The sequence below is a fragment of the Onychostruthus taczanowskii genome, unplaced genomic scaffold (assembly GCF_017590055.1).
Source record: "Onychostruthus taczanowskii isolate IOZ18803 unplaced genomic scaffold, ASM1759005v1 scaffold87, whole genome shotgun sequence".
In the NCBI taxonomy this organism is placed as follows: Eukaryota; Metazoa; Chordata; class Aves; order Passeriformes; family Passeridae; genus Onychostruthus; species Onychostruthus taczanowskii.
The window spans coordinates 1712958-1725325 of record NW_024506662.1 but is presented as its reverse complement, the minus strand read 5'-3'; the positions used below and the strand labels follow the sequence as shown (position 1 = coordinate 1725325).

Here is a 12368-nt window from a genome sequence, read left to right as displayed (position 1 = left end):
ATTGTGCAGCAATTCTTGTGTGTGTGGTTACCATCATTTCTGAGAAGGGATGGCATAAATGCATAGGATGTTAGAGAGCTCCTGAAGAGAAGGACAGCAAATGAATCAAGAGAAGCAGAAGGCAGAAGTATCATTGAAGGGAAGCAGTTGCTCATTGATGATTTTAGCAAGTAGGAAAAGTAAAAGATGCAAACTGTTCTGCTTCATGTCACCCTTCCAGTGATGTCAGTGAAAGAGGCTTCAATTTATGATTTCAGAGCTTCATTTTTCCATCAGGCACTTGGGCATTTTGCCATTCCCTCCATGGATTTGAAAATCACTTTCTGCTGTTGAATTTTATGGGCACTTGAGTTGATATAAAAGCTTCCCTTGCCTCGGTTGAGAGCTGTGTAGACTTCCTTGTGCTGTCTTGGGCTCTGAACTAGTGTAGTTTCTTAAAACAAAAACGTTCCCTTTCTTCACCCTTGGAACACTTTTCTTCTGTTTAATTGACTAAATTGGCTCAGTGAGGAGCACTGCTGACAATGCCACTCATTGGTGTTCTGTCTTGTGAAATGGTAGCTTTATACGCGGGGCATGAAAGCCAAATCTTGGCATGGAGAGCTTCAGCTCGAGGAGGAAAACATTCTAACTGCTGTGATATTCCTAACTTGTTACTGAAATACATTTTGTTACCTCTTTTCTTCTAGTCTGTCCCTGCCTCCTTCCTTTCAGAGTTGTGGGTTTTTTTCATTTGATAGTGCATGTCACTGTCTTGGCTTGTTCATGTGATTTCTTTTTATTCCACTCAAAATCTTTTAGTTGTCTGACACACCAGCTATTCCATCTCTCTTGATTTGAGAGACAAAAGAAATTGTCCCAAATCAAGTCCAGATTCACTGGATATGCTAAATTAGTTCTGCCTTTTCATTGCATGATTCATAAGTGTGTTCCTTTTTAACAAACCTGTTGAAATATGTGCACCTCCAAACTATTCATGTCAGATAAAATTACCAGTACCTTTTTGGGAAAGGATTCTGGTATAAGGCCCTGCTGCCTTTGCTTATTTTCCAGACAGGGGAGCTGAGGACAAAGATGAGCCAGTCTCATGAAGACAGTTTAACAAGTGTGGCCTGGAATCCTGATGGGAAGCGTTTTGTAACGGGAGGGCAGCGTGGACAGTTCTATCAGTGTGTAAGTTCTCTGCATCTGTCCCTTTGAAAACAAAGCAAGAATTTAAAAGCTTGGTCCCTGCTTTTTTTGGGTTTTGTATATGTGTACACTAAAGCTTCTGATCCTTTGCAATTCAAAGAAGCAATACATTAATGCAAGTATTTCAGCAGCACTTCTGTATGGAGCAGTTTGAAGGGTTTGAGTGTCTTTGACCTTCCTCAAGGAGGATTTGTGGTCTGGATTTTTTTTCTTAGCTGCTTCAGAAAAAAACACTAATAAAAAGCAGTACCTTTGTCCACAAGTGTTTTTATTCCACAGAATTTTGACTACATCTTTCTCAGTTTTTGCATGCTGTCTTTGCTTAGTGAAAACAGATGTGAAACCCTCATTACTTGAGTAATGCTGGTTTGGGGTGGTGGTCCACAGTTTCACCATATTCTTGATTATTTTCTCAACTGGTTCCCAGAATAATAATGTAGTATGCAGTCCTCACTGTGAAGGTCAGCTCAGTGGTGGGGTGCAGGTGGCATGAGAAAGTGACAGAAGGGATTCTCTGCTCTCCAGGGTGGATTCCTACAAAAGCCCTTGGTTAAGACTACCAACTCCTAATTCATTTGGCCCTGCCTTGTAAAGGGTAAAATTGCTTTCTGTAGCAATTGTCTGAATAGAAAGGGAAGAACTTTTTTGTGTCACAGCTCCTCAAAAACCTGAGACTAATGGTTGAATGTTTGTTGTTTTTTTCCTTCTGCTCAGGATTTAGATGGTAACCTCCTTGACTCCTGGGAAGGGGTGAGAGTACAATGCCTTTGGTGCTTGAGTGATGGGAAAACTGTTCTAGCGTCGGACACACACCAGCGAATTCGGGGTTATAACTTCGAGGATCTCACAGACAGGAACATGTAACTGCCTCTTTGTTGGGTTCTGAATTCCTGCTTCTTAGTGGCAGAGGAACATTGAGGAAGGGTGTGGGGCTCAGGATGGGAAACCAGTTGTTAAATGGTCTCAATATTAAAAGATGGGACAAGAATTAGTGAGCAAGTTTCAGCAAGCAGCATTAGATCAAGTATTAGAAATAACTCCCTAAGCACTGGAGTAGGTTTCTGTTTCTGGTGGATGTTTTGGCATTTCTGTCATCATGAGTACTTGTAGTCCTCTCAATTCCTGACATAATTTAGTAGATTCTGCCTTGAATTTAGGAGTTGAGATCTGAAGTCCCTTTTGGTCTCGGTGTTTGGCCTAACTATAAACAAGCATTGCAGACCTGGCTTATACTGGTTTATAGTCATACCTTATTTCAGAGTTGGAACTGTTTTTCCCTGATCATACTGCAGAGACAGGACATGCCTGTTGTCTTGGTGTTGTATCATTATGTGCTTATCTTGACTCTCGTGTGTTACCATTTCAGAGTACAAGAGGATCACCCTATTATGTCGTTTACTATTTCAAAAAATGGCCGTTTAGCTTTGTTAAATGTAGCAACTCAGGTGAGTTGGGAATGTTGAAAGGAAATGGAAGTAAATCTGCAACTGTTACCTGTTTTTAAGTATTTAGATGTGAGTTAAAATGTTTGATATTAACTAGTTGTATATTGTGTAATATGAAGGCCTTAATATTCATAAATACAGCATGGAATTAATTCTCTGAGAAGAAGGCAATCCTGTTCTTGAGACCTGATTTTTTTTTTTGACTGATTTATAGTCAAGAATTTCATATTGGGAAATATGTACTATTAAATGCTATTGTCTGCCTGTTGCATTGAGAAGCCAGGTACAGCAAGAACTGTGGCACTTTACATGTCTGGGGGCAGAGATTATATTTATCTATTTCTGCTTTTGAAACCTTGGGTAAAAATGAAGCTTTCAGAGTGGAAGGGACCTACAGTGAAAGTTTAGTTTAGTAATTTGATACATCTTTGCTCTTTGCACCCACTAACAGTACCAAAGTTGGCTCTAAAATAGTGCACTTCCATGTCTAATTTTTTTTCATTGTTCAGAAGAATGCCATTAATAATACTTAATGATAAAATAACATTCTTTAAATTTCTTATTTCCAGGGAGTTCACTTATGGGACTTACAAGACAGAGTTTTAGTGAGAAAGTATCAAGGTGTTACACAAGGATTTTACACAATTCACTCGTGTTTTGGAGGTCATAATGAAGATTTCATTGCGAGTGGCAGTGAAGGTAACACCATTCTCCTTTGTGCAGAAAACTGGAACACTGTATCCTTCCTATACCTTCATCTTATAGATGACAGTTGCTAACAACATTATAAAAGCAAACCAACTGGCTCATGAAATAAATTTGAGGCGTGCTGAGATTGTGGCATACTTCAAAAAGTAATTGTGGGCTGGCAGACAGAATCTTCTGAGAGGATGGCAGAGGTAGAACACATTAATGACTCTTTTGTGTTCCTCCTCTAAAGCAAAAGCATCTGTACAGTTTAATTAGAAGTGGGTGGGGTGTTCTTGAGGATTTTTGTTTTGTGGTGTGATATTTAGACTTCTGGTTTGAATAAAATGTACTTCTGTGGAGTAACAGCTTCATTTGCCTGTTGAAGATACAGGTGTGGTGAGGTTATTTCAATTTCCATAGAATCATTTTAATTACAGACAGAGTAGCCTCAAATTAGGCAGTTGTTGACGTAGTCTGGTAGAGTTTCTTGGTGATTAAAGGCTTTGAAGCATGTTTTTATTTAGCTGTCTGTGGCAAGAGTAGAAATTTGTTAAAAGCTTATGTGTTGAATTGGTTTGGTTTTGTCACTGGTGTAGTGCCATCATCTGTCATGGAGGTCACGTAAAATTCAGGCTTATGCAGGGCTTAGAATTACACGTGTAATAGGTAAACAAATTACTGTGAATACTGTGTAACTCACAGTTCTTGGGAAACAAGATTGGCCAAGGCATTTCCTACTCTGTTTTTGGAAAATATGAAATATATCTAAAATAAAATGAAGTTTCACTCTCTGACTGTATCCAGTGGAATATGACTGAAGGACAGCACCTCCAGTCCTCCAATCCAGTGTGAACCTTTTTCCATGGCTGGACAAGATTCTTTGTTTCCTGAAAGTTCAGGATTTAGCCATAACTGTGTGCAGGTGTAGATACTGTAGTGTACCAGTCATTTTTGTCCCCCAGTTTATCGACTTTCATTGTTTAAAAACCACTGTAGTTGAAACCAGCACTAAGGAAGTGATGGTTTCTTAGATTTGAACTGTCTGAAGCGGTTGCCTTTGTTTTTAAAAAAACAAGCAAACAATAATAACAGGTTACATCCTCACAGCTGGCTTTAAAAAGTAGTTGATCACGTTGTCATAACCTCTTAAAACATCATGTCAGGTTAGGTAGGGGTTTTCCTGGCAATTGCATCCATAGGAAGAAAATAGAGGTCTCTGTCTCAGAGGGGAATTGACTGCTGCCCTAAAGTAGTTATCTTGTTTCTTCCAGGCCAAAGTTCTGGTTTGTCTTTAGGTTTTGGTTACCTGACAGAGCAGAGGCTTGTGTGTGTAGTGTGTGAATTGTTTTGTTGGTGAATGGCATGGATGCACAGGTCCCCTTGAGATCCTAAGTGGAATGGGAGCCCAGCCAGAACATTTGCATCAGCACAAGCACATGTGAAGGTGGTACCTCAAATGAGCTGGTTCAGCACAGGACAAGGGAGTTATACCATGTAGGAAAAAGCCATGAGGCTTTTCTGGCAGGAAGGTCAGGGAGCAAGTTTGTTTCATAAAGGGCAGGGAGGAGGAATAGAGGAAGATTGGTTTGTTTGCTGAGCCTTCAGTGGCATCTATGTGAAAGCCTTTAAAATAGAACAAAATACTTTCATTTGGTTGCTAGACCCCAATACTAGGCTTTTGTGTAATACTAGCAATGCATACTTGTCCAGTTTATGTAACTCTGTTTGGAATGTTCCACAGACAATCCTAGACAGGTAAACCCACACACTTGTTACAGGCTGCTGGTCTACAGCTGGGAAAAACCCCCCTCCTTCTCCCCACTCCTCAATTATTCTTAAATATGGTTGGCTCTAAAGAATGACTCTTCTCTAAACAGTGCAGTAGAATGTCTAACCAGTTCCCTATTCTATTTCTAGCATGTTGCTAGAATTAATTAAAAGCTTCCCATCACAAAATAGGATGTGCAGGGTTCATTTGCATCTACTTCAGTATGTACAAATTGATATCTTTGAATACCACACAGTAATTGGTTGTCAAAGATAGTAATAGCTCACAGTTTGACACATTAAGCTTTAGCCCTCCCTCATTTGCTCTGTTTGCACTTTCTCTGGAATGTCACAGGTTTTTAGTATTAAGATGTTTTTCATAAACTACAGAGCTGTGATCTTATCTGGTACTCATGAACAGGAGGTGGTTATAATTATTCTTAGTACTCATGACTTTATAATGCATTTACTAATTTGCAAATACAATTATTTGAGAGGGAGAAAAAAAAAATCTGCAAGTCTTCCTTTTGAATAAGATTACAACTCCATACCTGTAATTAAAGAGCAGTTTAGTTTCTCTTTTTACCCTTGCATTGACTTATTTGCATTACAGTCAAACGTTTTTCTTCAAACACCAAGCGTAGTAGACTGGCAGGTGTTAATGGAAGAGCTTTGCCTGCCTTCTTTTGATCGCTTCTAAACCAAAAGTTTTGTTAGTGCCGTTCCCCACTGGAGACTGGAGCGCGAGTGCCGGTGCCGCGGCCGTGCGCGCGCAGAGCGGCGCCGCTCAGGCCGCTCTCCCTGTGTTTGGTTCAGATCACAAGGTGTACATCTGGCACAAGCGCAGCGAGCTGCCCATCGCGGAGCTGACGGGGCACACGCGCACGGTGAACTGCGTGAGCTGGAACCCGCAGCTCCCGGCCATGATGGCCAGCGCCTCCGACGACGGCACCGTTAGGATATGGGGACCAGCGCCTTTCGTAGACAGCCAGGATATTGAAGGTAAAAAAAAAAAAAAAAAAGGCCTTACTCAAAAATTAGTCACTGCTTTGGTTTGGTTTTTTTCTAGTGTGTGACTGGTGGTTTTTATCCGAGGTACTCATTTTGTGGAATAAAAAAGACACAATCGGTATTTTCAATATTATTCTGATACGGCCCCATAGAAAACTGTGGTGTCACTAAGAGCCTAGGATGATATTAATTTATTTATGCAGGCTCCATAAAAACCTGGCTTTCAATGCTTAGGTTTAGTAATGTATAATGTTATTAAAATTTAAACAGTGCGTTCTAACCACACTGCAAATTGAATAATGTTATTGGTTACAAAAGAAATTTCCAATGTCTAGAGAGAGTGTCAAGTTTTACCCTAGAGAACCTGTACAAAATTGTATATTTACTAACCATCAGTAACCACATGTGTCTGGGGGAGAGGGAGAAAATGCTCATTTTTTTGCTGCCAAAATGCACCCAGGTGTTCCCAGCCCTTCCTGCCTCCCCCAGATTGTTAAGGAGATGACTGGTGGGGAGTTGTTGTGCACTTTATGTGGTTCTGTCATTATGTATTCAACCTTGCAGTAGGAATTTACAGGAGACATTAAAATGATATATAGTATATCCTATTGCCACAGAACCTCATGGATGTGACACCAAGGGGAACCTAGGCAAAGTAATCAAAGAGAAATCCATTAAGGGCTGGTAGATAAGTAAACACCTCTAGTTCAGAATGTCCCTTAGGTAAAAATGGCTGAAAGTTGGAAGGATGTTAGGAGGAAGCATTACCTCTTCTCCCTGCTCCAGTGCTTTGATACATGTGTTCTAGTCTTGGACTAGGTGGACCAGCCTGGCTAATCTGTAAGACCTGGAATGCCCCCATAAGGAGTCAGAGCCTGTCCTCCAGCTGGTTTTACTCATGGCTTTGTTGTTTGGTTTTCTGCAGTGAGCTGCTTGCTCACTCTCTTAGTTCCTCCAGAAAATGAACCAGTAAGTGCCATCAAAACCAAACCAACCACAAATGGATTTCTCACAGCAGTGCTTTCACAAGAGGTGTAGGTGCACACAATAATGCCTAACCACTTAGGAATCCTAAATGGGTGACAAGACAGCTCTGTCATTAGCACACTCCCCATGAACTTGTATGTCAGTGTGTGTTACGGCTTCTTGGACCAGATGCTTTTTGAGTACCCACACCTAACATGCTAAAATAATTTCTAGATTGTTATGAATAATTTTATCTAAAATAAGTAATTTTAAGCATGGAATTTAGCTACATTGTAAGATCAATTAACTAGTGCATGTTCAGTTAAAATTTTTGTAAATACACTGTATTAATTACCTTATGATAGAAATATGAACTGTTGCTAAGATCTTCAAGCTGTGATTTCTTTCTCTCTCTATGTTTTTGTTTTTGCTCAGAGGAATGCAGTAGCATGGATAGTTGATGGCGAATTTGGAGCAGACGACTTCAGTTTAACTTAATTAGTCGTATTTTAAATGGCTTGGGATTTGGTGCAAACAAACATGATTGATAGCTGGACAGACATGCTCGTCATGAAAAAGAACCATTTCTGAAGCCCGGTTGGGGCCAAACATTTACCACCTTTGCTTCATAGTAACCAGTCGAGATGAAGCACGTCTTTAGAACTTTGTTGGACACCGTGTTGAAATTACCCCCCCATCGGTTGTGAAGAACTGTGCTACATTCAGGCTAACCATTGAACTCAGTATATATATTTTTCCCTCCTGCCTTTTTGTCTGGCAGGCTACTGTTCTTGTTGCTCTTCTGTGTAATGAAGTTTAAATGCTTGTTTGGAACACTTTATTTAACAGTTTAGAAGGCTTGATAGAAAGAGTGCTTTAGTCTGAAGAGTATACATTGGATAGGAAAGTATTTCCTTCTCTTGTTTCTCAAGTCTCTCTCCGCCTTACTTAGCTTGAGATCTTTGCAGCTTGGTTCATGGATTCTAGCCTTGCCCGTTGCGCAGTATATCTATCAATTGAGAGGATAAACCAATGAACTATGTCAAAAGCACTCTCAGTATCACATTTGACAAAAAGTTTTGTACTTTTCACATAGCTCGTTGCCCTGCAAAGGGGTTAACAGCACAATTTTTTAAAAATAAATTATTTATAGGATTAAAATGACTTCATTTGTATACATTTGGAATTAAAACAATGCAAGAAGTGTCGTGAAACACGGTATCACTGATGCTTTTCTGGAGTGTCCTGAGACCCAATCAGAAGCAGTGGCTGGAAGGAGATTTATGTAGGCAGTAAAGCTTGTTTCAGATGGAAGAATTCACTGTCCATCTTAACAGTTAGACTGTATTAGCTAGGAAAAAAAGCATTCAGACTGCACCACCGGTCTAAGAGCTGAAACAAGAAGAGGTCTTTTGGTTTTTTTAATTACATAAATATATGCAACAATGCTGGTGTAAAAGGTAGCCTACACTTTGAGGGAAGAATGTGTTGAAAGAGTCCTTTCTTCACAAAGTCAACACTTTGTATAAGTAATTTACGTACAAATCATAATTAAACACTTGTATTATGATGGAAATTTTTTCTTTATTTGATAAACAGGGGTGGACAGATGTTGTTGTTGAGAATATACTTTTAAGTTTGCAGATTTAAATGCCTCTTCCAGACCTTGTTGCAAGCTGGTGCTGTGAACATCTTGACACATCTAGGAGTAGTTCCACCTAATGTCCCATATTAAGAAAAAGCAAACATTTATAGTTGAAATATTTATTCTTTTTGACATAAACAGATGGCCTGGCATCTCTGTGCTTCTGCACTACACACAGATCCATTATGGGATGGCACTGGATTCCCTTTTGCCACCGTGGGTGCAAAGGTAGTGTTGGTACTGCTGTGAAGTAAAGAAGGAGCAGGGAAGGGCATGCCACCAGAGTCATGTGAGCAGGAGTGTGGACTTCATCCTTTCATGAGATAATGATTCAGTGTCCTTATTAGTCACGTGTGGAAGAAGGGTGGGGGAAGGTTTGCTGGAATTCCTGGGAAGAGAGGTGTAGCCACTTTGAATGGGAGTGTGGTGTTTCCCAGAAAAACAAAGGTTAGCAGGTTAGACTTTTTTTTTTTCTTTTAGATTCCAGCCATCCGATGTGTGTTTGTCTTGCCTTGTGTGCAAACTTAAGCATGAGTTAAGATTCTGATACTGTGGTTGAGACCAGCCCCAAATCTGACATATGAGTCTTGTAATACCTCCAAAACCAGGTAGGAACTTAATGTTCAGCCTTAAAACTAAGGTGAATGCTTTGATAGCAATTACTGTTTCACAGCACTGAAAATACGTGTGTAAACTTAAGATTATACAGCAGTTCCTTCTTCCTTTAATCAGTTCTGGAGGAAGCTCTTTATTTCCCTTCCTAGTTCAGAAAGTGCAAAATGAGTCAGGCCTGTGGCCTTAATGTTGCAGCAAAACAGACAAGTTCCCGTGGTCAAATTTGAGTAAGCTGAACCGAAATTGTAAAATGTTTTACATGTTCAAAACATGGTACAATTCATAAGCACTGCCAGCATGTGAATCTTTGGAAGTTACTCTAGTATTGTCTTACTCTGGAACTTAGGTTTTCAAACCAAACATTGTTTAGGGAGAGCAAGAATAATGGTTTTGATGTCTCTTAATGTCTCATGCAGTGGTCTGTCATTACATACTCATGGAAATGAAGTGGGAACTTCAGGCAGGTGGTGAAGGCTGGATCAAATCTCAAGTGTAGATTTAAAGTTTTCTATGCACTTCAGGCATTTCCAGTGTGTGGCCATAACGAGCCAGAGCGAGACTCCTTCCCTGGTGCAGCTGGGGGAAGGTGTGGGCTGATGCCTGCTTTCCACAGCGGTGCAGTTAGGGATTTACATGTAGGACCTCTGCAAAAACACTGCCCCTCTCTTCTGGACTTGGTTTGTCCCTCTGGGATACTTTGGAAGCCGAGTTAGGGAGAAGCACGTGTGGGACCTCTCTCCCTCAGTGTCCTGGTGCAGCCATGCCACGTAAAGGCACGCTCCAAGCAGGTGGCACTGCTTCCAGAGTGTCTCAGTGCCAGCCTGGTGGCACCTCGGGGCCATGAGCAGGCAGGACAGAAAGGTGAGATTCGTCTTCATTTTGCCACACTACTCAGTCCCACAGCAGCTGCCATTTGAGATGTAGCAGTGAGTACCATCCCAACCTGGAGGTGAAAGACCAACCTAAATTATTTCCAACACTATGTGGATTGAAAAGTACCAATACTTTTTGTGCACAGACGATAAAATGAGACTGGGGTGGGGGGTAAAGGGGGGAAACCCAAATTAGTTTGCTCATTTGCAACACACTGATTTCCATGTGCTTAAAAATGTTCATAGGCTGGAGTGTGAGGCTGGAACAAGTACACACTCCCAATAAATTACTGTATTTCCAGTCAGCAGGCCCATGGTTTTAGAGAAGAAAATACTGTAAGTGTGTACTCATTTTGTAACTTTCTCTGGTCACCTGTTGGCTTCAAATATTCACAGCAGCCCCAGGTTATTATCAAGGCAGATCTCAAAAAAATGCTGAAGCATTTTATTATCTGAATGTTCTTTAGCTGTTCAGGTAAGTAATTTTCAAGGCACAATGGAACACAAAAGGGAAAATGGTAGCTCTGTTCATGTTTTGGAGGGGAGGGAAGTGGGGGAGATGACACCTTTGTTTTTAAATTCCCTCTGTCTTTTCTGAAGTTCTCCAACTTTAAAGTTAACTTCTCTTTATGATTGGAGCAAAGATGCAAGCTAGAAATCTGCCCAGATCTTGCCAGTTACTTCTCAACTTGGCTTCAACCAGGTAATGTTGAATAAAACTGTCTGCTGTTGGGAGTTGGTGTCTAGTTGTGTATTTTTACACTGCTAAGTGATACTCCCACCCCAAATCAGTTGTGGAGGCTTCCTTAGCAGGAAGCCAGGGCTCGTACAATTAGCTGTAGCTCGAGGGGATATGTTGTAGATCCAAATGGGGAGGGAGGTAGAGAAAAAGTAATGGACATAAAAAGCAGGATTTACTGACCAACAAACAAACTACTGTAACTCAAGGGGGAGGAGGAAAAATGCACTTTCAATAGTTTGTCCATATTTTTAGCTACAAAATACACTTGTATCTAATTTCTTTTTGAGACGACTATTAAGAGGAACACCCATCCCATAAATGGCTAATCCTCCTTTTGCCTTCCTCCTGTCTTTTCCACATTGGCTTGAGTCCATTTTCAGCTGCCATACTTGATTTTTGAAAACTGCTACTTTTAACGATGTCTAGAAAGCAAAATCATTAACTATGACACTTTTTTTAAACAGGGTGGACTTAATTGAAGTGTGCAGTGTTGAACTACTGCTGCAGTAGCTGCCTCTAGTTGAAATAAACTGTAGCCAAGTTTTCTGTCTATTCATCCAGATAATCTGGATTCAGTCAAACATCTGTGAGAGTGTTCCTCCCATCTGGTGTGAGTGTGTGTGTGCGTGTGTTCCACAAACAGAGAACCAAATGTTCTAGGTACTCGTCATGTTTCATTGCATACTTCAAGTCGTGTGTATGTGAAGTGTCCTTTGACCAGAAGGTTTTGGTTCATATCAGTATATTTTTATAAATTTGAAATTCATTGTGCCCCATCTTTTTTCATAAACATTTTTCATTCTTAGGGTATATGTGCTAGATTTGAAACTTAACATTTTTAGGCACAGATGGAAAAAGTTATTGGCTCCTTGAAAACATATGGGACAAAATGGATCCTCAAAGCATGTATGTACTTACAAACCAAGCTGTAGAGATCAAGAAAAGAACTTTATTGTTGATCTCAAGATTCCTAAATTGTCAAGATTTATATGGAGTTGTGGTGGAACTAGTTAACACTTAGAGCTTTTGGTATGTAATGACTATTTGCTATGGACTGATATTAAATGTTTCAAAGGATTGCGTTCTTAAACTTTCTGGATTTTTGTTACTCTCAGATATTATTAAGTAGTTAAAAATTTCTTTGCTATATTACATTAAAAACATAAGAACTTTGGGTCTCGTATTTATTTTCACTTGTTTTACTAATTATTTACAGAACACCGTTTTAACTTTTTTATTTTATAAATGTGTAGTATTTTAAACATATCTTTAAAAATTGTTCAATTGGAACTACATTAACTTCTGATTTGTTTTTATTAGGATTTTTAAAAAAAAAATACACTTTTTCCATGTCGGTGCACAGCACTTAACAGAAATGTTTGTATTCCCTTTCTTTCAATTCAATAAACAATAAATAACTGGAA

The 12368-nt window shown here is 39.8% G+C and overlaps 1 protein-coding gene across 2 annotated transcripts in view; it reads left to right on the top strand.

Moving 5' to 3' along the window:
* Positions 1-12368, top strand: part of WDR26 (WD repeat domain 26) — a 31412-nt gene extending 19044 nt beyond the window's left edge. Inside the window, exons 9-14 of one of the 2 annotated variants that reach the window (XM_041425084.1) lie at positions 1054-1173; positions 1906-2051; positions 2558-2636; positions 3206-3335; positions 5910-6095; positions 7506-12368. In XM_041425084.1, the coding sequence (XP_041281018.1) occupies positions 1054-1173; positions 1906-2051; positions 2558-2636; positions 3206-3335; positions 5910-6095; positions 7506-7531 (687 nt within the window). In that variant the 3' untranslated portion in view covers positions 7532-12368. Of the gene's footprint in view, positions 1-1053; positions 1174-1905; positions 2052-2557; positions 2637-3205; positions 3336-5909; positions 6096-6912; positions 7481-7505 lie in introns of those variants that run through there. The other variant, XM_041425086.1, reaches the window with a different exon arrangement.